This window comes from Macrotis lagotis, chromosome 1, assembly GCF_037893015.1.
Source record: "Macrotis lagotis isolate mMagLag1 chromosome 1, bilby.v1.9.chrom.fasta, whole genome shotgun sequence".
NCBI classification, from domain to species: domain Eukaryota; kingdom Metazoa; phylum Chordata; class Mammalia; order Peramelemorphia; family Peramelidae; genus Macrotis; species Macrotis lagotis.
In genome coordinates, this window is record NC_133658.1 from 699,983,126 (window position 1) to 700,008,848 (window position 25,723).

The following is a 25,723-nucleotide window of genomic DNA, read 5'->3' on the forward strand; positions in this document are numbered from 1 at the left end:
CAAGATCTTTCATAAGAGAAAAATGGCACATCAAAATATCTGTTGATCTGTTCATATCAGATGATTGAATAGAAACGTTAACTTTTTGGACTGGAATAGAAGACCAAATAGATAAAAGTATGGGTAAGAAGTACATCTTTTCAAATTCAACTTAGTATTTAAAATTTTGTCTCCTAGTTTGAAAAATCTATTCTAATAATAAATATCCAGAATTCATGTTATAAAATTCACGTTACAAAATTCATGTTACAAAATTCCTTGGGAACTTTCAAGAACAACCTACTTAGTTAATTATTAACTTAAGTGTCTTCTAGTGCTCAGAGAAAGCCTTATAGTGTTAGTACTTAAATTTCCTTGAATGGACCAAAAAAGAGACCCAAATTTTTGTTCCATAATGAAAAGTATGTGTGTGATTTGGGTTTTTTTTAAATCTTATATTGAAAAACCATTATGTGGAATTAAATTTGCTTCAATGTTTTTCCTAGGTACACTTTCACAGGAATTTATACCTTCGAATCACTTATCAAAATTTTGGCAAGAGGTTTCTGCTTAGAAGGCTTTACTTTCCTCCGTGATCCATGGAACTGGCTGGATTTCAGTGTCATTTTGATGGCGTAAGTGTTTGAAATTCTCACATAAACAGAGGCTTGAAATTAATTTCTGCTTTAAAACATAGTGATCATAGCTTTATCATCATAGGGATTCCTTTTCAGTCAATGTGACTTATCTGTTGCTTTAATTTTTAGAATACATTTTATGTCACCAAAAAAATCTGCTAAGGAAGATGACATTATGTATCAGTTTCAAGAGTAACTGGTGAAGAGGCATTAACTAACATCCTAAATTCTTTCTATTCAACCACATTAAAGATGTTTGTTGACTTCAATTTGTCCCAGGACCACCAGCTAAATTAAGGGAAATATATTTGTTTTGTACATTAGCTTGGTTTACTTTGTTGCCATTTAACCTGAACTAATAGTCTCCAAATTATATTTTTAAATACATATTAAAATGAACAATAACTTCAAACTCTAGCAACTTCATTAGACTCCTTTGACAAAGTGGTCTGTGAGCCAAATGCATCTTTAATTAATTAGTTAAAAAATGCAAAAACTTTCAATAACTCTGATTTAATTCTACAGGTATGTAACAGAATTTGTAAACCTAGGCAATGTTTCAGCTCTTCGAACTTTCAGAGTATTGAGAGCTCTGAAAACTATTTCTGTAATTCCAGGTAAGAAGTTAACTGATGTAAGCAATTAGGTCCCTTATAAATCCAACTATTTCTTGTGTACTATTGTGTTTGTGTGTGAACTCCCTTATACAGATATGTGACAGAATTTGTGGACTTGGGCAATGTCTCAGCATTGAGAACATTCAGAGTTCTCTGAGCATTGAAAACTTTGTTGGTCATTCCAGGTGAGAGTGAAGTTAAATACCGAGGCTGATTTTAAATATATCTAAGTTGAAAGCACAACTTTACATCAATAACCCTTTAAAAAATTTACATTAACAAATATAGTAAATACAAAGCAGAGTTTTAATTATAATGGATCTTTATATTTTTATATTTGTATTTATAAATTAAGCCCCTGAGTTTAACAGAGTTTTTTTATGAGATAGCTATTTTTTTTTAAAAATTAAACTAATTTTTCATTTATGGTATGAAGTTATCTCTTAAAATATTTTTAAAAACTTCAATGCTGGAGCAGCTAGGTGGCATAGTGGATAAAGCACTGGCCTTGGAGTCAGGAGTACCTGGGTTCAAATCTGGTCTCAGACACTTAATATTTACCTAGCTGTGTGGCCTTGGGCAAGCCACTTAAGCCCATTTGCCTTGCAAAAAAAAAAAAAAACTAACAAAAAACTTCAATGCTTTATAGCATAATTATTTATTTAAATTTTACCATTTATTGAAAATGTTTAGAAAAAATTTTAAGATAACTTTAAAAAGTTATCTTAAAAGTAGAAAAGATAATTTTAAAAATAACTAACACAATGCTGGATTTTTAAAATATTCATTTGGTTTTTTTTCTCTTTTAAACCATTGCCATGTAAATAATAGTATATGACAATGTTTAAAGGAAAGAAAACATACTAAAAAAAGAAAAGTTGTAATAAAAAAGAAAAAACAGGAAGATTTTCTTTACATGGTCCTATGGGCATGTGACCCATAACAGACAAAATTTCCCGTTTTAAAATAAAACATCATGGTGGGGAGCCAGAAAGCACACTGCTTCTAGATAGAAATTTATTCTTCATTCATTTCCCAAAGTCTTACATTGTTTGTTGGGTTTTATTATCTCAGAAGCCAAACAGTCATTAGGAGAAAGAAAGGCAAGGGATTCTCATGCATGATTAATAAGAAATTGTGATTTGTGGCAGTATTAATATGATTTTTAAAAATTATTTTATCTTTGTAGGTTTAAAGACCATTGTTGGGGCCCTGATTCAGTCAGTGAAGAAGCTTTCTGATGTCATGATACTTACTGTGTTTTGTCTGAGTGTATTTGCTCTCATTGGCCTGCAGCTGTTCATGGGCAACCTGAGGAATAAATGTTTGCAATGGCCCCCAGGCAATACTACTTTTGAAACAAACATTACTTCCTACTTTAATAGTACAATAGATATAAATGGGACATCTGTTAATACATCAATGAGCACATTTAACTGGAAGGAATACATTGAAGATAAAAGTAAGAAGTGCTGCCATATATTAACCTGTTTATTGCCAAAACTTTTACAAATGTCTATAGATGAAGAAATGAGAGTTAAAAAAAATTTTAAGCTAATAACTGCTGAGAAATTCAGTGCCTATTCTTATGGAAAGTAAGGAGTAATTCAGAATTATGAAATGAGTATAAATGCATATTATTAGATAGTACAAAACTAACAATGTTAATGGAATTGATGTTTGTATATTTTATTTTTTGCATTAATAGGTCATTTTTATTATTTGGATGGACAAAATGATGCTTTACTTTGTGGAAATAGCTCAGATGCAGGGTAAGTAATACTAGTAAGAAGCATATTTTATTATATTAGAGAAACTGAAAGAGACAAATAGACACAGAATACACATAAGAATAGGATTGCAATAGGACACTAAATATTTTCTTTACATTTTTTCATAGTCCCTAAAATTAACACCAGAGAGCCATTCCTTTAACTTGAAAATCAGAGAATAATTCCCTGAATGAATATAGGATATAAGTATCAGGTTTTAAAGAGATCTATATGTGTGTTTATATGTGGTAGAAATAGGATAGGCAGGGAAGCTGACAGTTATCAAAGCCCTTCAATCACCTTGGCCCTCATGACTTTCAAAGCATCTTATTCCTTACTCCAGCCTCCTAAATGTTCCATGAATAAGACATTCAATCTCTAGGCCTTCTCTCTGGTTGTCTTCATCTCTGGGACACTCTCTCTCTCTCTCCTCCACTCCAAATCTGACCTCTCTAAATTCCTTTAAGTCTGCTCTAAAATTCCATCTCTACAAGAATTTTTCTCTTAACCTCTTAATTTCAGGGCTTTCTCTCTTAATTATTGCCTTTTCAACTTGTATATAACTCACTTTGTATACATTTTATTTGCATGTTGTTTTCCTCATCAAAATGTAAACTTCATGAAGGCATGGACTATCTTTTGCTTTTTTTCTTATACTCAGTGCAGTAGCTGTCAAATAGTAGGTACTTAATAAGTGCTTATTGAATTGAATTGAAAATCAGCAAATGTCTTTAGTAAAAAAGAGTGGACTTGAGAAACAGACAAAGCCAATATAGCACAGTGGGAGGATTTGGACATTAAGAACAGGAGCCAGCTTAATTCTCTGTGGAATAGCAGCAGGGCAAAGATCATAGAGCTATAGCTAGAAGGAACTTCAGAGGGCATCTAGTTCAGCCCTTCATTTAATAGCTGAAACAACTGGGCTGCAAAACTCTCTGGGGAGCAGAAAGGTTACATGATTTGGCCAATGTATTAAAAACAACAGCAACAGTGAATTGAAAACAGTTGTGTTATTAAATCTCAGCATCATGACATAGGCATCTAGAGGCGAACTAATACAGTTCATACCTGAGGAGATATTTCCTTTCAAAATACCTACCAAAGGCATGTAGTCTTTGCTTGAACAGCTATAGTGGTACTGAAATGGAAGCCTATTCCGCTTTTGGATTAGTTCTAATTTAAAAGAGCTCTCAAACTAGAGTCCTGTAGAAGTACATAAGAGATTAACATGAGTAATAATGAATTACTCTTACAATTTTGCTTATTTATCATTCATTTGGATAGCACCAGTATACATCTAGAGTCCTATAGTGTTACATAAGAGATCAACTCATGAGTAATAATGAATTACTCTTAAAATTTTGCTTATTTATCATTCATTTGGATAGCACCAGTATACATCTAGAGTCCTATAGTGTTACATAAGAGATCAACTCATGAGTAATAATGAATTACTCTTAAAATTTTGCTTATTTATCATTCATTTGGATAGCACCAGTATACATCTAGAGTCCTATAGTGTTACATAAGAGATCAACTCATGAGTAATAATGAATTACTCTTAAAATTTTGCTTATTTATCATTCATTTGGATAGCACCAGTATACATCTAGAGTCCTATAGTGTTACATAAGGGATCAACTCATGAGTAATAATGGATTACTCTTAAAATTTTTATTATTTATCATTCATTCGGATAGCATCAGTTTATGCGAGATAATGTTGACTGTAAGAGAAAAAAAGTGGGTTAATTTTTCCATGCTTCCAACTTTGTACAGAATCGAAGTTTTATAATTGTTTTGCCTAGGAAATTTCATGTTATATTCATGGCACTATGACAACAGTTGAAAATGCTTTATGAGTGTAAAGGGATGCAAATCATTACAAAAAGATACTCTGATAATTGAATGCTTACATAATCCCAAATCAATTGAGGTTACTAATCATCTCTTTATTTCTTTTTTGTCCTTTGCAGTCACTGTCCAGAAGGATACATATGTGTGAAAGCTGGTATTAATCCCAATTATGGCTACACTAGCTTTGACACCTTCAGTTGGGCCTTCTTGTCTTTGTTCCGATTAATGACTCAAGATTACTGGGAAAACCTTTATCAGCTGGTAAGTCTTGAGTAACAGATTTTTTGAAATTTATGATCACATAAAACATATGTAACTGGAACTTTAATGTAACACTATTTGCCAGAAACTAGCTTTTGGCATAAAATGAGTCTGCCTTGTATTTTCATTAATCAATAATACACACTGATTATGCAAGAGATTTTTCTAGGAAACAGAGGGGACAAAGGTCTTTAAGACCTTTATTATTTTATTATTAAATGAAACTCAAATTGTTAAATGAGTAAAGTTCTTTGTAAACTTTAAAAATTTTATGTATTATGATAATGACAATGGCACAATTTCTTAATTTCAAGGAGTTTTACAATAGAGTTAAGTGGATAAGGCATAATTACATGATAGGAAAACTAAATAATATTAAGTGGGAAATTATAGTAGATAGTTGATCTGGAATCAGGAAGGCCTGAATTCAGTCTTGTTTCAGACCCTTACTGGCTGTATGATTGCTGGCAAGTCATTTTATCTCTTACTTGCCTCAAGCATCTTTACTAAAATAACCAATTTTAGAAAGTTATCAATCTTTATCACTGAAGAGTATTTCTATGCTGACAAATACCTATGGGAAAGCTTCCCACAATAATGAAATCACAATTCTGTCCCAAAGAAATGCCAAATGAATCATAAAACAAGTAAGTGGAGAGTTCAGAGAAGGGTGAGGAAGTACTATCTTCTCCAGAAGAAACTCCTTATAAGAAGATGAGAAAGTATTACCCCAAAGGTACTAAATATCTTAAGACATAAAAATTCATGCATATTTAAAAATAATATTTTATAGCAGTGAACTTTTTATAGTGAATTTTTTGGAATAAAGTATTTTTCATGCTACAAACAAGTTTTAGTCAAAATGCTAGAGTGTTATATATGGAATCACAGAATCTCAGAGTTAATTGAAAAGGACCTCAGGACCTAAGTATTTCTACTCATAGAAACATTAATCTCCTCTACAATACACTGACAAGTGGTTGTCTAACCTCAGCCTCCAAGGAGGAGAAGCTTCGCACTGCTCCAGGAAGTCCATTTGACTTTTGGAAACCTCCAGCTTTTACCAAGTATTTCCCAACATCAAGCCTAAATTTGAATCTTTGAGACTTCTTCCTGCTGCTCCTACTCTTGTCCTCTAAGACTGAGCAAAGGACTAGTTCTTCCATAGTCTTCAAATCTTTGAATTCATATTCTTTTCACAGTTATCATGTTCTCAGTCAACAAAATATTTGCACTGTAATCAACTGATCTTCATTTGGCATCTTCTCAAAACCCTTCACTTTCCTGGTTGGCCCCACTTTGGAACATCTCCAAAGAGCAACTGATCAATAACTTCCTAAAAAGGCATGCAAAAACTGAACATAATATTGCAGATATAACTTGGCCAGGTCAGAGTACAAAGGGGCTATCACCTCTGTTTTTGATATTATGACTCTTATTATTCAATTTAAGTTCACACTAACTTTTTTGAGAGGTAACTCATGATATTCACTCATGCTGAGCTTTTGGATCACAAAAATCCCCAGATCCTTTTTAAAAATATTAATTGCTATTCAGCCAGAAACCACCCCCCCAATATCTCAAACTGGTAAGTTGATCTTTTGACCTCTTCTCACCCCCATTTTATTATATCTTTCAATAAACAAGCAATTATTTTTACTCCTTCATTCTCCCTGATTAAAAATAAAAATAAAACAAAATCCATGTAACAAATATGCAATCAAGCAAAATTAATTTCCATGTTGTCTTTATCCAAAAATGTCTATCTCATTCTGCCTTTTTAAGTCCATTGCCTCTTTATAAAGAAGTGGAACTCAAGTTAAAGAAATATTATTATAATTATTACCATCATATTGCTTCTTATTAGAACTCAAATAGCTTCAATTGTTCTAGAATAAAGTCTTATGAATAATCTCCTAAATTATGAAGCAGTCTTCTAACTTTTATCATGACATTAATACATTTACATTAATACTGTTTTGTTTTGTTTTTTGTCCTCTAGACATTACGTGCTGCAGGAAAAACATACATGATATTTTTTGTTCTGGTGATTTTCTTGGGCTCATTCTATTTGGTGAACTTGATCCTTGCTGTGGTTGCCATGGCCTATGAGGAGCAGAATCAGGCCACTTTGGAAGAGGCAGAGCAGAAAGAGGCTGAGTTTCAGCAAATGCTGGAACAACTTAAGAAGCAACAAGAAGAAGCTCAGGTATGGTTACAGTATTAAAATGCTTTATTCTAATTCTTATATTCCTAAATGTGATTTTTACTACATAAAGAGGTAAAATTACTATATAAAGAGCTAAAATAATAAATAATTATAACATGATATGCTCTAGTATCCAAGAATTATCACTAGATAGCAATATAATTGCTATCTTAAAACCTAAAACAGTTTCTAAATTAAATTAATTTGAATGAAAATATTTACATAACTAAGAAAACTGACTAAAAGCAGTAACAATAGCTAAGTTCAGTTAAGATATAATGCCAACTGTTCTCATGAAATTAATATCACTATCTGATTTTTAATTGAAAAAAATACAAAAAATATAAGCATGCTCTTACTTCTAATACTGTACTGAGTCTAGGTCAGAAGTTTTAAAACTAGAAATACAAGGACAACCCCTTCTTCATCAAGGAATATGCTAGTAAATAAATTTAATCTGACTCTTAACAAGTTCATAGAGGCTAATTTCAACACACATTTCAGGGGACAGGAGGGGGAATGAACTTGGATGGGGGAAAATTATATTTTACTTTTCATTAACCTTTAACTGAATTAGCATTTCCTTTAACAAATTAAAAACATTTATCTGAGAAGGAGTCTATAGTCTTTGCCACACTGCCAAATGAATCTATGACATAAACATGTTTAAAACACCTGCCTAGGATCTAGGTTAAGCCAAAGTAAATGCTAAAACATATAGTTTGTAAAAAGATGTTGAATTATATCTTAGAAACTCCTGAATCAATGCCCAGTTTTAAGTCAACCTATTTAAATGAAAATAAAGCAGACGATTATAAATAATGAGAGTATGACTCTAAGAAAAAAGTGAAGATATATGCTGAAAATATATTTCAACTCAATGAACTATTGTCAATCAACATGCATTTATTAAACACCTACTATGTGTCAAACACTGTACTGTGTTGGAGGATATAAAATAAGGCAAAAGACAGTTCTGACCTCAAGGGGTTCACAGTCTAATTGCCCTTTCACTCTTAACAATATTCAAACAGATAATGTAGAAAGCTTACATACCAGTGAATGAATATGTCAACTCAAATAATTTTTCTAAAGGCTGTTTCAAGATAAATTTAATTTTAATGTCTCCAAAGTACTCCCCAGGACTATATGCATTTTTCTATTCTTTAACAGTGCTATTCCTGTATAGAAAGAATTTTAATCAGGTCTTTGAATGAATAATTTCATCTTCCTTTTCCTAATACTTCATCAATAAATAAAGCTGGTACTGCTCCCTACTTCTATTACTTCTTTGAATTTTTTAGACAAGAATATGCTGGGTAATGGGAAATATTACTTGGAAATAACATATGGAGCAGAAAGTGAAAACTTCCTTATATTTGGATTTAAAAGACCTGTATTTAAATACCAGAACTACTTCTTGCCATCTGTGTCTTTGGCAAAATATTTAACCTCTAGATGTGGTGTTAGGGGTAGAATTGAATATATTTTAATTATTTCTAAAATTTACGTTAGCTCACTAAATAGGAGCAAAACAATAAGCACCAAACAAATTGATATTAACAAAGATTAGAGGTCACTTTATTCAAATTCCATATGGTTGCTCCATGGCATTTTAATATGTATCTAATACAATATGAGAAATAATATCAATAATTTCCATGTGATCTATAGTCTTACATTTTTGAATGATACAATTACAAAATATGCAATATAATATGGTGAGTTAACATTTTGTTTCTGAAATGCAGTCATTTTGAGGGTAAAATGTGGCACTATTCAACTGTGTACAATCTTTAAAAATAGGAACCTGCTACATCTAGCTGAAAGTGAAATGGCATTTAGATAAATAAAATGTAAATAGTTGAACTATAATTTGACTAGCAAAATTAAAATTTGCATCTTCATATTTAAGAAAAGAATGTCTTTGAATTCTAGTGCTTAATTAATAAAAATTGGATAGCTTTTCCTTTCTACATGCAAAAGTTAAATCAGAAAATTCTTAGAAGTTGATAATATAACCATATCACTATACACATTTTATTTTGAACTTTAAAAGTTTATTTTTCAAGAAGAGCATAGTTCTGTCTTTATAATGCAATTCAACCAAACAGAAGCAGATGGAAAAAAATCAGAGATATATGACATATGAGATTATTTGAGATCCCAATTTTTTTTGCTTAATCAACATATCTCACCACATGCAATACTTTTTAAAAGTTACCATCCAACCAATGATTTAATATATCTCAGTTACTATTTAGCATCCATATATCCATCATTGTTTAGACATGGAGAAAAACCTTGTATCATCCCAGTGGATTCTTAAGTGCAACTTAATATAAAACCACAAGTGTAGAATAGATAGCTATGTCTTGGAAAATTATTAGCCATTAAATACATAGTCTTTGAATGCTTAACATCATGCAACCCATTATCTCACATATTCTGTAGTCTATATAGGTCTCAGAGGAAAAAACATCTCATTAGACAGATTTTAAAGATGAAGAAAGGTAGTTTATGAGATCTAAATATAATCCTCCATGTAGAAAAGGGTCATATGATTATTTTTAAAATTAATATGGGCAATTTTAATAGATAAATTTTACGCTGATTGAAGAATTAATGAAGTTATACTATAATGACTTCAGAATTCTTAGAACATTAGGAAATTGTGAGAATAAAATGATAGTGTTTCTTTCATGATTATTAAATGTATATGGCTATTATAGCCTGCAAGATCTAGAATTTTGAGTCATCTATGAAAGTTATAAGCAAGATGATACAATGACAATGGTGCAATGTTAACTACAAAGAGACATATAGATTTTTTTTTTAGATTTTTCAAGGCAGTGGGGCTAAGTGGCTTGCCCAAGGAAGACATATAGATTTAAAATTAAATAAAAAATGTTGATTTAGTTCTAATGATAAATCATTAGAACAATGGCACTTATAAGCACAAGAGAAGAAATGGAAAAAATACTACTATGTTTGAAGGCACCTAGGTTTTAGTGTTGCCAGAGAGACCATGCAGCTGAGTCACAACAAAAATACATCTTTGAAAAAGAGTTTGACCGATGTGTTTTGCAGATTTCAATTAGTTTCCATATCTGCAAGCAATTTATGCCCTAAATTGCTTGCATGTTGGCATCTAACTCTAGTCTTTTACATATTCTCTGTCTTTCATATGATCTGAAATAAGATTACTTTCCTTTCTTATAGATTTTGTGACAAAATATTTTATTATTTAAAACATAGTGCTAAATTCAGGCTACAAATAAGCCCCTGTCCTAGGACTTTTTCATTAATAATACAATACAGGCAAGTAGTGCTTTTTTGGTTTTTGTGAGATTAATGCTCTGCCATTCACCTTCTGTTTAGTTTACTCTCTTCTGAAGTCATGTTTTATTTTTATTTATTTTTATTTTTTTATAGTCATGGTTAAAAAAATTTCACTTGAATTTCCATGTCTAAAATATTTGTCCTTGAAGTGAAATCATAGAATGGTTGCCACTTTTTCTCTAAAACTGGACTGACTTTCAGTGATTGGTGAGGAAGTATTGATTGAAAGAATCTACCAAACTACTTTGGGGTGCTTGAAACCAAAAGTTTATGATTTCTTACAACAGAAGGAATTTATCTTAAGACATTGTTCTATTTTACCCCTTTATTAACTGGTAAATGGTTTCAGAACTTGAATTTTACTTGGAAACATTTAAAATGCAATTTACAAAATTACCTGAACCCAAATTTTCCTCAAGATTATGGAATTCAAAACATAACTCAATCCAAACAAAGAATTAAAAGATAGCTCTTTTCCTCTATTTGAGAATGATAGCAGTCTGTAGTTAGTACTGAGTAGACATGCCCCTTGAATTTATGAGACCAAAATGTATCCTTTCTTATGATTAAGGATAATAATGCCAGTAAGTTACTCATGAAAAGAGATAGTTCTATCAAGGGATAGAGCTACAGTTCCATCAATCAGTGTTTATGATCATGAAATCTCCCATTTTGTGCAAGACTTCACCAAAATTCCCAGGGATGCTTGTGAAATATAATAGAAAATTCATCTTGTCAGTGGCAAAGGTGCTAATAAGAGAGTATTTTCTCTATGTACTAGTCAGTAAAAAATAAATGACTGTTCTAGGAAATACAGAAGTTCATTCCACATGAGACTCCAAAATAATATTTGCTTTTATCTTACCAAACTCAAAAAGGAACAATAAGGTCAATTTATATAAAAAATTAGTTATATAGAAATTTTTTCAATAGAACTCATGAACTATTAGAAGTGTTTATTTTAATATGTCATAGAATTTGTAATGCTAATTTTATGATGTTTTGAAGCTCTGCATGCTAAAGTGTATGATTTTGTGGTACAATAGGCAGTAGCAGCAGCATCAGCTGCATCAAGAGATTTCAGTGGAATAGGTGGGCTAGGGGAGCTCTTGGAAAGTTCTTCAGAAGCATCAAAATTGAGCTCAAAAAGTGCTAAAGAAAGAAGAAATAGAAGGAAGAAAAGAAAACAGAAGGAGCAACCTGGAGGAGGTCAAGGAGAGAGGGATAAGTTTCCCAAATCTGAATCTGAAGACAGTGTCAGAAGAAGTTTCCACATATCTGTGGATGGAAGTCGATTGAATTATGAAAAGAGATTCTCTTCACCACATCAGGTATTTACTCAAATTTATACCAGTGTATTTTTTTGGGGGGGGGAATTAGGACAGTACATAATTGTGATTTCACTCTGTGGAAAAGTGAAAGAATGAATGAACCCACATTCAATATATTTATTTACTCATTGATGTTTTCAATTTAAAAAAAGCTATTTAAGCTTTCCCTACTCATTTATGATTGCTCCCATATTTTGAGAAAATTCAGTTTATCAGAAATGTCTACTTTGTAAGACAATTTGATATCTTTAGATTTTCTACCATTATCATTTTGAAAAAGTAATTAAATTGTAATCAAAATGCTCAAGTTGCCATAAAAATTCTAAAAAAAAATTGTAAGTGTGAGCTCGGTATGGAACTGGAAGAAAAATGTTTCTATGGGCCTACCCTGTACCTTCAGACAAAGGATAAATGAAAGTCATATTACTATGACTTTCCGATATGCCACTGTCACATCAAGATATAATACACTGCAGTGCACCTAAGCTTAGGAATCCCTAGAGAAAATTAAAATTAAATTTTTTTTCCCTGTCTTAATTGCTATCTACCAGTGCAACCAATGCTGTAAGATATAAGAACAGTCTTAAAGACAAAATAAAACAGAGTAAATGTATGTTTGTGAAACTATAATAAATACTATTTGTGATGGTGTAGTGGGTATTTGCATCTCACTGTGTGTGAACTCTTAAATAACATTTCATCTGCATCATAAAAGAACCTATTTTAAGGCTAAATTTAAGATAAAAACACAACTCCACGATCATAGGTCAAAATTTTTTTCCTCCCTAAATACAAGGAGAATAGATTAGATAGATAGATACATAGATAGATAGGCAGACAAAGAAAATAAAACAATTGTAACAATTGAACTAAAGTGGTCTTTTTTCTCCTGTAAGTCATATTTACAGACTAGGTTTATTTTGTCTGAGTTTCTGCAGATTATATTGGTTTGACAATATTGGGAGTGAGAATATTTGGAAAAGTCTCATATTGAGTTTAATAATCGAAAGAGATAAGGAAATCAAACTTGAATGCAGCTGAAAGTCTTTTAAATATTTCCATATATTTGTACACATATGCCCACAGGATTGAATATTTACACAAATGAAGATTTGTGTAAATTTGCACAAAACCTCATATTTAAGGAAACAATCACTTCTATAATTGCTTCCATTATAAAGCAAGTAGTTAATTATTTGATTTTTCCCCCCAAGGTGGACCTATAAGTTAGTATAGAGAACTTTTAGTGTACAAACTTTTGTCATCCTGGTATACCAGTTATTTGATAATGATTATTATTGAAAGACATCACATAAATTTCAAATAGACTACCTTACCAGTTATTTACATGGCTCAGAGGAAATGGGGCTCAAACAAGTCAGTGGATACACCTCATTAGCAGAAATGTGTCTAAGCAAGCTTTAAATCAGTGAATTCAACAGTGAAAAAGAATGTTTATGTTTGAAAAGAGTAGTCAAGAGGTGAGAATGAAAATAGAAAGAAATGAGATTGTTCACATGGTTTGAAAACAGTAATTTAGTCAGAAAATAGCTGATTAAAATTTTTATTTAAACTTTCCCACCACTTATAATCATTCATTTCTCTATTTCTATGATGGGATTCTTATTTAAAGATATATTTTAGTATACTTGAGAAATTACTGGACATAGCATTGTCCTATGTCTGCTTCTCCCTTCTTAAAAATTCTTACATTTCTACATTATCCTAAAATCACAGTGATTTTATTTCTCTTATGTTTTACTAAGTCAATAGAGCCCAGTGATTTATAGAGTAAAAGATTTCTATGATAATTTGATAATCAAAGTTTTAATACAGATATTGATTCTGCAACCAATTATTTGTGTGGTGTTGGGTAAATTATTTAAAGTTTCTTTAGCCTTCAATTCTACATCTATACTATGATGGGATGAGACTAGATGTTCTATTAGTGTCTAGGCTGATAAATGTAAATATCAACTAGGAGTTTTACTCCCTTGAATTTAATTTCCTAGTATGTTTTTATATGCCAGAAAAAAAAAAACTACCAGGGTTGAGATCTTGTAACTCATGACTTATCAAAGAATTGCAAAATGCTTGGGCTTTAGTGACTCCTAGAAATAATCTAGTCCAACACTTTTATTTTACAAATCAGGAAACTGATGCTCCAAAAGTGAAGTGACTTGGTCGAAGTCACAATGTTAATAAATATCAGAGTGAGCACATTAATTCAAGTCATCTTATTACAAGACAAGTCCTCTTTCCAAATAACACTATTCTTCTATGACACCAGTATTTAAGCTGAATCATGAAGCAGTTTAGAATATTGGAAAGAATTTGCAGTTTGAAGACAAATGGGTTCAAATTCTGACTGATACTGACTATTTAATGACAAATTACTAGTCACTGAAAAATTAATCTCTCTGATTGCCAAGTTCTCATCTGTAAAATAAATATAATAATATTTGGAGTAGTTTCTTAAGCAAGGTTGTGAGAGAATATGTATAAAGCACTTTGCAAATCTTAAAACACTATATAACAACAATTATTATTAGATATCCATAAATCTCAAAAAAATAACAGGAACTGAGCTAAGACACAGAATTATAAAGATCCACATTTTTTCAGTCTCATTTTAAAATTTTTCTATCAAATGATTTTTCTGTGATTAGCATCAGTTGTAAGAGTTTTATATAAATTACATATATTTTATTCTTTATCTCAATGATTAAGATTTAAAAAACATATTTCTTAGTAGCAAAAAAATGGCTGGTACAATTAAATATGGAAAAGTCGCATAATAGCTTTATCACTTTATGATCACCTCTGTGAGTCTCAGAATTGAACCCAATATTCCAGACTATTCTAACTATTCCCTCCCTCTCCATTTTCCTTCCTTCCTTCCTTCCTCCCTTCCTTCCTCCCTCCCTCCCTCCCTCCCTCCCTTCCTTCCTTCCTTCCTTCCTTCCTTCCTTCCTTCCTTCCTTCCTTCCTTCCTTGTTTCTCTCTGTTTCTCTCTCTCTCTCTGTCTCTCTCTCTCTCTCTGTCTCTCTCTCTCTTTTTATGGTGATGATGATATAATGATAATAGAATTTATAGTTTAGAAAGCATTTTGCATATCTTATTTCATTTGATACTTTCAATAACTGTAAAGTAGGTGCTATCATTATTATTATTCTCATTTAAGTGGACTGACATTATATGACTTGCCCTGAATCATATAGTAAGCATCTGAGACAGCATTTGAACTCAGATGTTTCCAACTTGGAAATACTGAATGGAGTTGACCATTAGCAGCTATCAAAGAAGCTATAGATAATTTTAGAAAAAAAGTCAATGCTGCTCTAATTTCATGGGTGGCCAGCCAGATATGACTAACTTTCTGCACTTGTTTTCAGTGTTTTCAGGTACATCAGGGTTAAATTTATTTACTTCTATATTCATAAAAGGAAAAAAGAGAGATTACTTCCTTACCATGATCTATGAAGGGGAGAGGGTAACTTTTTTTTAGGTTTTTTTTTTTTGCAAGGCAAATAGGGGTTAAGTAGTTTGCTCAAGGCCACACAGCTAGGTAATTATTAAGTTGTCTGAGACTGGATTTGAACCCAGGCTCCTGACTCCAGGGCAGTTGCTTTATCCACTGCGCCACCTAGCTGCCCCTGAGAGGGAAACTTTTGATACTTTCTAATTCAAAACAGCTGTTCATGCTGTTTGGGTGTCAGGGGGCAGAAAGGAATATTTTCCAAGTTACATTCATTCCTAGCCATAATACCTTCCTATTCAGAAAGAACTTTTTGCATCTAACTTTAGGTATGTTTCTCAATAGAATTTCCCTCAAAAGATAGCTTATATTTGAAATAAAATTGATTACCATTGTGGTATTTTTTATTTCATAAGAAAACATCATAACAAGAAACTTACAATATGAGCATAACACAACACAAAAGAAGCATAAATAATTTTAAGAATTTAACATAAACAGTGTAATACAGAGCAAAAAGGACCCAACTTTGACTTAGTATCTGTGTGATGGTGGACATGTTATTTAATGTTATTAAGCCTCAGTTTTCTTGTGTGCAAAATGAAGGGCATGAATGAAATAATTTTCAGGCCCCTGTCCAGAGTCTATGCATTCAACTTATTTTTGCTTTTCTTTTTTTTTTCTGCTGTGTTCAGTCTTTGCTGAGCATCCGTGGCTCTCTGTTTTCCCCAAGGCGTAATAGCAAAACTAGCATTTTCAGCTTCAGAGGTCGAGCAAAGGATGTCGGCTCTGAAAATGATTTTGCTGATGACGAGCACAGCACATTTGAAGACAATGAGAGCAGGAGAGATTCACTCTTTGTGCCGCACAGACATGGAGAACGACGCCACAGTAACGTTAGTCAGGCCAGTATGTCATCCAGGATGGTGGTGCCAGTGCTTCCAGCCAATGGGAAGATGCACAGCACTGTGGATTGCAATGGTGTGGTTTCCTTGGTGGGTGGACCTTCAACACATACGTCACCTACTGGACATCTTCCACCAGAGGTGATAATAGATAAACTCACTACTATTGACATGATATGCAAATCTGACATAGGGCAAGTCAAGTCTGGATAGTATTTTTTCTTTTCTTTTTTTTTTTCTTATATGCCAGCTTGTGTTGCTGCACAAGAAGAAACACAAAAGCACAGCTTGGCCAATCATGTGGTGAACCACAGAATCCAAGGAACTCCTTATGGGTCCTTTATGTTCTCTAAAACATTAAAATAAATAGGAACCCATTTTGCACGCAGGTGGCAATTAATAATTTTGATACTTTATAGTATATCTAATCATATACTGCTATAATTCTATAATATTTTGAGTAATTATAAAACCAATATATGAATATCTTATTTTAATTCATGAATACTAACTTGAAAAATGTGGTCCTGAATTTTGGATCATGGATATTAACTTGATAATTTTTTTGTAGCACTACCTTTAATCAGTGACAATATCTTTTCTATCAGGGCTATGCTCAAAGGGTAAGAAGATGAAAATTATTTATTTTTGGTTTCTTGACTTAGAAATCTCTAGTGTGACCCTTCAGGGTAGAAACCCAAATTCAAAGCAATTAACAATGGCATAGGAAAGCACACACATTTCAGTGCACATTTGTGTTCATGCATGGAGAAAAAAAATTTAGCCCATGAATGTCATTGTTGTAATGTAGCATTAAAGAAAATTAATTAATCTAAAGCATATTTAATTCAAATATTTATTTTTCTTTTGGGAGAAAAATAAATGTTCATATGAAACTGAACATTATTACTTAAAATAAAGAAAATATTTTATATTTAATGAAAATAGGAATATTTCATATAGAATTAGGAATATATGGCCTTCAGTACATTTAAAGAAAAAAAGTTTTATCATTGAAAATCACAGTGATATTTTTATCACTGAAAATTTGCTGATGAATAATAATATAATGATGTTATTAGAATTTCCCAATACTGATTACTCACTAAACAGATGAATCACTGTAAAAGTTATCAAATTTAGATAATTAAAGAATTCTCCTTTACAAATGAATGAAAAATTATATAACGTATACTACATTATACACAAATCTGCATGAAGCATGACTTTCTAAAAATCTTCTCAGTTGCTTTGTTGTGCTTTAGTATTTAATTTAAGATAATGGTTTGAACCATCAGTATTTTGTTTGCAGGGCACCACTACAGAAACTGAAGTGAGAAAAAGGCGGTTAAGTTCTTACCAAATTTCTATGGAGATGTTAGAAGATTCCTCTGGGAGGCAAAGAGCTATGAGTATAGCCAGCATATTAACCAACACAATGGAAGGTATGTATGTAGTGGGCTGTACAAAACTCAGACTTTGTCAATGGATAGACTGGGCTTCACAAGTTGCTTTTTTAAAATATTTGTTATACATCTTGTCTATACATGTTTGAATTTGATCTTAGAATTTCATCTGATTTAAAGAAAAGTTAGAGTATTCAGATTCATTTTGCATCACATTCTGTATCACATGAGATCAGAATCCTCTGACAGATGAGATTGCATATAGTTCATACTGAAAAAAGTACTGTCTTATTGATAAGTTCCTAAACTTTTCCTTTCTGTGTCTTGCTTTATCTCTGATCCGCTGTGCTGCATTTCATGTTCATATTGTAAGTTTCTTGTTATGATGTTTTCTTATGAATTCAAAAATATAACAAATCATAATCATTGGCTCAAATAATTCTTTATAATCCTGTTATAGATTAGAGACATACTGTAAAATGAGTTTCAAGAAAAAAAATAAGTTTGATTTTCTTCTCCGTCCCAAGGAACCAATATTCCACAGTAATAGAGAGGAAAGTGGTAAATTAATGGGAAATTTCAGGAATTCCATCATATTTAAGTCAAAGTGATTGATGAAAGGTTCTTTCCTTTATGCAGCAGACACATTAAAAAATTAATATTCATACTGGTCACTCTCATGTGACTAGAGAAAAATCTATTCATGTTTTTCAAGTAGGTCAAGGAAGCATGGACAATGGAACCATTTCCCCTGCCCCCATCTGAATTTGTCAGAAAGAATATATATATATGTATATACATATATATATATACACACACACACACACATATATATATATATATATATATATATTGCTGCATTTATCATAGTTTATTTTCTCTCTGCTCCCCAAGGAAAGTAAGGAGTTATGTTACATGTTAAATAATTCTAGTATTCCATGACCTCTAGAAAATACTAATTATAATAATCATTTTGACCTTTTGAAAGCATATTTGTATGTTTTTGTGTGAGATGGTTTAATAACATACATTCTTAGTATAAGTTTTTTAAAACTTTACTGGTATATACAGTTTTCTAAAAATCAGTGGTCTAAGAATAAATGTCATAATCCAAAATTCATAATTTTGCATAATCATTGAAGTATATTATTTTTTATAGTTATGCTTGATGGATCTGCAAATTCATAGACATTTCAATGTATCTATGATTTAATTTGGCACAGGCATTGCCTATTATTGTTGCATATTGCAACCTTATTGTACCTTCTCATCATATGTGATTATTGTCAATATTCTTCCAAATTTCCTCCATAAAAGATATATCCAACATTCTGGACATCATTTTATAGGATTTTTAAAAAATGTTTTGTGGATAGCAGTGCAATACTTGTTTATGCATTTATTATTCCTTGCTCTGATTACTCAATCACTCTGCTACCTTTTCTAGCTATATCTTTCTTTGATATCTTTTGCAGCACTCTTTGCACTGAACTCATTATAGATAATATGCTCTAATCTAGTTATATTCATGGCATATCTTCTTATTGTCTTTTTTGACAATTGAAATTTTAATCTTTTAGATATTACAGTGTTCTATGAATTATCATCATTTAGTATCTCTGGGAAAATACTGTTGCTGAATAGATGGGAATTTGTGATCAGATAGCAGAATGGGATATTTGAAGGTATTTGAAAGCATAAATATCCAAATGTAAAACAACCCACATGCTGTCCTCTTGTTCCAATTCTGGGCCTAGCTCACTGTTCAATTGTAGTGAGTAGTGTGTGTGTGTGTGTGTGTGTGTGTGTGTGTGTGTGTGTGTGATAGAGAGGGGGGGTTGAGAAGCTCTCTGAATGCTAGTTAACTGAGATACTTAGTCTTTGTGTATGTTTTTCTAAGGAATTTTTGGTATCTAGGTATCTGAACTATACCTGCTGAAGCTTATCCAATAACATGTCATAATCTAGTCAATAGACATTCTTTATCTCCTTTTATGATCTGAATTGCTGGGTAAATCTGCTTAGAATAACCCCTGGCCAAATTTAGTAAGTCTTCTAGCCTTCTAGAGCTTGTTGCAATATGGACATTATCAACCACTTTATTTCTTCAATATGAATTTCAATATGAAACATCTATAATTATGACAAACTCACTTGGCAAACTTATTTTACTGTTACAAGCCTCAATATTGATAAGCAAAGGATTATTGAAGAAAGTTATCTGTAACTGCATCTATTGGGAAATCTTATATGATTTTAAAATACACACTGAAAACATATTGGAGGAAAGTTTTGAAAGCTACATTTTGCTCTATTTAATAATGTATTGTTTTTGATCAATAAAGCATAGATATGGTAGGATCTTGTATTCTTTATTATTTAGTCAACTGTGAAAATATGTTATATTGTGGAAATCATTTATGAAACCTGCCTATTTCTTTCTTATATTTTCATCAAGCATACCTTCAATAAAGATAAGAAATTAGATACATATGAGCAGTAGAGTATTAAGGCTTTCTGAGTCACTTTTTTCTGGTAGTACTGCTATCCTGGGTTATTTCCATTCTTTGAAACTTGCCCCTTCAAAGCATTTGGAAAGTCAGTCTATTAGTACCTTGAAAAATGAAGTCAATCTTACAGATTTCTTATCTCATGAGGTCCAGTCACTTTCATCTATTTATTTTTCTTAAGTGAAATATCTGTTTTCTCTCAAAGTGCATTATTATAATGCTAACCTCTAATTGTGGTAGTTTCACTGTCAGTGATGATAAAAATAGAAATACTGACAAATATGCTCCATTTTGCTTCTATTTGTTGTCTTCCTATCATTTTAATCTATACTCTTTGAATGAACTATCTTAATTTTACCTCACACCAAACTTTATATGTCTTATTTCTTCCTCCACTGGATTTTTCAGTAATATGAGATCACACTAGTCCAAATGTTATATCATCCTTCTTCATAGTGTTTTAGTATAATCTTATATTTCAAAATAATGTTGCCTTTGAATGCCAAGTCTCTTGTCTAGGTAAGGAAATCATATTAGTGCTAAAGGTGAGTTCTATCCCACAAGTCGCTCTTTTAAATATTTAAACTTTTCTAAGAAGTTGATTTTCACTAAAGTCAATATCTTTAGCTTTATCCATTTCTCATTTTTGAAAAAAAAGAGTAAATGGCATACTCAAATAGGCAGGTTAGAATTCCTATAATCATGAAGTATCTTCTCATTTTTATTCTTCTAATTTGGTGTGAATTTTTTACCTTTGGGTTAATTAGTTAATGATTTGAATACACAAAGAAAACTATTCTGAAATGACTTATCATCAACCTGTTAGTTCTTATCTGTTTAGATATTATTAGTTTCAATATTTTTAATGCTATTTCTCATATACATTAATTTGTTCTCTTTTCTTGATTAAAGCATTCATGATATACAACTATGAAACTTACAAGTAATTTATAACCCTTTGGGCTTTTTATGTATTTCTTGAATACTGACTTTTTATAAATTAAAAAAAATTCTCAGAAATAGTTTAGTGAACAAGAAAATGATTGTATGTTCCGAGATCTAAAAGCAAAGTCTATATGTATACATTCTCATGATGTGTACAGGGAATTAACTGAGATAAAAGAGATAGGTAAATCAACTTGTATGACTAAAAAATAAGAGCATTAGAAAATGTCAAATGTAGAATGTTATCCTACATGAAATGGGGATGTGGCTGTAACTTTAGAAGGTATAGACTTATTAAGCTAGACAAATAGTTTTAGCTTTTTTAGGTTAAGTAAACTCAGTTATTTAATTAGAATGAAATTATTTATGTAGAAATGCTCCTGAATTGGAATAAGGCAAAGGACAGGATATATAAATAAAATTCCAATAAATAATCATTCATGAAAATAGCTAATGGATTTGTTTTCTAAAATGAGTTAAATTTTGTGTCATGAATATTTATTCTTTAAATTTCAGAATCAATCTTAACTAAAAAAATATAATCTTGATCTCTTAGCAATAATAAGGAGCTATGTTTATAGTCCTTTATAATTCCTCCTCTTTCCCCCTAGAACTTGAAGAATCCAGGCAAAAATGTCCACCATGTTGGTATAGATTTGCTAATACTTTCCTCATCTGGGACTGCTGGGATCCATGGTTAAAAGTGAAACGCATTGTTAATCTGATTGTGATGGATCCATTTGTTGATCTTGCCATCACCATCTGCATTGTCTTAAACACTCTATTTATGGCCATGGAACACTATCCTATGACTCAGCAATTCAACAGTGTGCTGACTGTAGGAAACCTGGTAAGTCCATCTGAATAATATATTTCATTAGGAAAATCCATGTATGAGAGTCAGGATATAATTCAATTTGGTTCCATTCAATTTTTTAAGTGCCTACTGCACTAGACTTGACTTTCTGGAATACAAAGGGATAAAGGAAATCAACACTATTCTCGAGTTTCTAAACCACTGGGAAAAATGTAACATATACCTAAGAAAATAAATATAAAAGTTTATACATAGTCTTTACAATAGGGAAACAATATCTGGAGACTCCCATGGTGCCTGAGATGGGTTTTTAAAGGAAGCTAGGGATTCTGAGTGAGAATATAAGGGAGGGGCCCAGACAAAGGGTATCATTATACAAAGTCACGGTATTACTAGCCAAAATGATGCTCCAGTGTCTCTAAGGGAGTGAAGGACTTTCCTAACAAACATGCCTGAAGTGAAAACTTCCAGCTGTAACCATTGTATAAAATCGGTTTTGTAGTCCACACTGTGCCTCTTGAAGGTTGATTAGAACACTCTTGTAGAGAGAAGCACCGGCATAATCTCCTAAACACAAAGTGACTATGGAGAGGGAAATCACAGATCTATGTGGTAGGAATTATGATTTCCATCTTCCTTTAAAAAAAGAGTGACACTCTTGTATGATATCAACCTTAGGATGGCCTCCCTAAAAGCCCCAAGAATGTGATTTCTGGAATAGAGTCTTAAGAGTAAAAGATGAGGGGTATTTTCTGGAATTTAGCTTTTAATAAAGATAGTGCTGATCATCCTTGAAACTTGCTTCTCCAAAATACAGCATTACTGAGAGAAAGGGTACTTTCTAAGTTTATGAATAATACCTAACTCTTGGGGAGAAAATCATGCATGTGATCTTGAAACAAGATGATTAACAACAGGGAAAAGTTAACATGTTAGGGAATAAGAGATATTGTATACTTGCTTTTCCAAAGGATTATTTGAATACTGCAAATTCAGTAGGAAGGAGTTGCCTCTCTATCAACCCCAAGTTTATTTCCCTGACAAAGGAAGTAGAAATCATTGGATGATTCTGTAAGTCTGGGAGATTAAATAGGTTGTTTTGGAAAGTGGGAGTCATGAGTGGGAGGAAAATTGTATTTACTGTTTATGAATCATAATGAGTCCATTATGTGTTTTGTGCATCGTTTATGGGATCCTGTGAAGTCTTTGTATTTTCTAGGGAACAGAATAAAAACAGTCCTAAAGTCATCATATACATTTTTACTCTGATAAATTGAATGAAATCTGGAACATATTTTGATTCACATATGAGAAAACTTAAAAAAGAGACATATCTAGAAATTTTTCCATATTAAACTCTTGCTTGAGGTATAACAATTCAGAATGAGTGGGTATAGTCCTATAAGTATGGTGTGTTAGGTTATAGTGTATAGAAATAAAGCCAGAAAGTTTTTTATTACTTTATTTTAGTATTATTATATAATTAGACTCCTTTTTACTTTAATAGTAGTTTCCCAGTTATATGTGGATAATTTTCAGCATTCAATATTGTAAAATTTTTCTCTCCTTCCCTACCCTCCCTCCTCCCCAAGACAACAAGTAATCTGATATAGGTTATACATGCACAATAACATTAAATATATTTTCATATTAGTTATGTTGTAAAAGAATTAGAACAAAAGGGAAAACCCATGAGAAAGAAAAAAAACAAGGAAAAATGTTAAAAAGTATACTTTGCTCTGTATTCATATTCTTTAGCTTTTTCTCTGGATGTGGATGAAATTTTCCATCGTGTATCTTTTAGAAATGTCCAGGATGTTTTTGAACCTGAACTGCAGAGAACTTAAAATGCTAAGGATTTTATATTTCATTCAATATGCAATACAGCTTCACTAAAGTTTTTTTACTTGCCTTTTTGTGGTAATTTTTAGCACAGGTCTGACCTATGTAGTAGAAAGGATGATTTGACAGCTTTGAGGAATTTGGATTGGAGAGGGGGAAGACCAAAGTTGTGGTGGCTATTATAATTGTCTTGATGAAAGCCTATACTAGCATGATAAAAGTTTCAAACAGAATAGATGAAGAGATTCTTTGGAGGTAGGGTAGGATGCAGGGGATGAGCTACAAAATATGGCAACTTATTGAATGTCAGCAAGGGAAAAGTCAAAGGTGACTGGAAGTATATTGATACACCATCAATCAAAGGACAAATCTTATAAGGAATGGCTCAGATTCCTTCAGGAATGGACTCAGGAATTCATTTATGCTCAGAGGTTCCAAATTTGAAATACTACATCAAAAAAAGATTCCATATCCATAGACAGAATGTGATGATCACCATCAGATATAACTATACTGTATTATTTACCAAAATAATTATACACACACACGCACACACACACACACACACACACATACACACACACACATATATATATATATGTATATGTTATACTGTATTATTTACCAAAATAATTATATCACTTTAATTGACAAAGGGGAAAAATGGAATGACTGAAAAAGAAGATAATTTATACTGATGACTTACTCTTCTAAGAATTTACTGTCATACAACAAATATTTATTACAATGGGACAAGTTCTATGTGAAGAACAAGGAATACAAAGAAAGGGAAAAAAACATGGCTCTTGATCTAAAGGTGATCCTATTCTAATTGGAAAGACAGCAACTATGTAAATATTGGATATGGATTTTTAAGCACATATACATACAAATCTATATACATACATGTACATAGACATTGCACTCTTCATGTATATACAGAATGTATATGTTTATATACATACAAATATGGCTCTCCATATCTATCTTTATATAAGTTTTTTCAATTAGAATTTTAACCCCTTCAAGGAAGGAGCCATGTTTTTTCCCTTTATTTAGGGCTTAGCACTTATAATGCTTGATAAACAGCATAATATTAGCTGAGTAAGCTCATTGTGTAAATCATTTTCTTTCTTGCTTATGTATACATACATATATCTATCTATCTATCTATCTATCTATATATATATATATATATTTATGCAAACATCCACCCACACATTCACATACCTCAGTAGGAGGACACTAGCAGTGAGAGGGACCAGAAAAAGGCTTCCCTAAAGGAGGTAGGATTTGACCTGAGACTTTCAGAAGTCAGGAAAGCTAGGAGACCAGGATTCCAGGGTGGGGCATTCCAGGAAAATGTTTCAGGCAAGAAAGACCAAAAACACCAGTATTGCTAGATAGTAGAGTGCACAGAGTGGCGTGAAGTTTAAGAAGAATGTTAGGGGAAGGGCCAAGTTTCAGTGGACTTTAAAAGCCAGACTGAGGAGTCTGTATTTGGTATTGAGATAATGGAGAGGCCTTGAAGTTCAAGGTGGAGTAGAGTGGAGAGAGACTTATGACTGGAGACCAAGCAGGGGTGATCATAATAGTCCAGGCATTGAAGCTCTGAGGGCTGACACCAGCATAGAGATGCTAAGAATGATAATATAAAACTTTTGAATAACAAAACTTGATAGCAACTGCCCTGAATAGTAATAAAACTATTTGACTCTTCTTCTTAAACTTCTATGACAGTATAATTTGCTAAATCTCTTTCTTCTAAGTCCTACTCTTTTATCTCTTTTGCTGACTTCTCTTCCTCCTCCCCTT

The 25,723-nt window shown here is 31.9% G+C and overlaps 1 protein-coding gene across 2 annotated transcripts in view; it reads left to right on the top strand.

The window, feature by feature from the left end:
* Positions 1 to 25,723, top strand: part of LOC141507820 (sodium channel protein type 3 subunit alpha) — a 155,629-nt gene that overhangs the window by 63,198 nt on the left and 66,708 nt on the right. The window contains exons 5-14 of one of the 2 annotated variants that reach the window (XM_074215820.1): positions 486 to 614; positions 1,143 to 1,234; positions 2,424 to 2,696; positions 2,943 to 3,006; positions 4,982 to 5,123; positions 7,126 to 7,332; positions 11,721 to 12,005; positions 16,179 to 16,529; positions 17,701 to 17,833; positions 21,861 to 22,099. In XM_074215820.1, coding sequence (XP_074071921.1) covers positions 486 to 614; positions 1,143 to 1,234; positions 2,424 to 2,696; positions 2,943 to 3,006; positions 4,982 to 5,123; positions 7,126 to 7,332; positions 11,721 to 12,005; positions 16,179 to 16,529; positions 17,701 to 17,833; positions 21,861 to 22,099 — 1,915 coding nt within the window. Of the gene's footprint in view, positions 1 to 485; positions 615 to 1,142; positions 1,235 to 2,423; positions 2,697 to 2,942; positions 3,007 to 4,981; positions 5,124 to 7,125; positions 7,333 to 11,720; positions 12,006 to 16,178; positions 16,530 to 17,700; positions 17,834 to 21,860; positions 22,100 to 25,723 lie in introns of those variants that run through there. The other variant, XM_074215821.1, reaches the window with a different exon arrangement.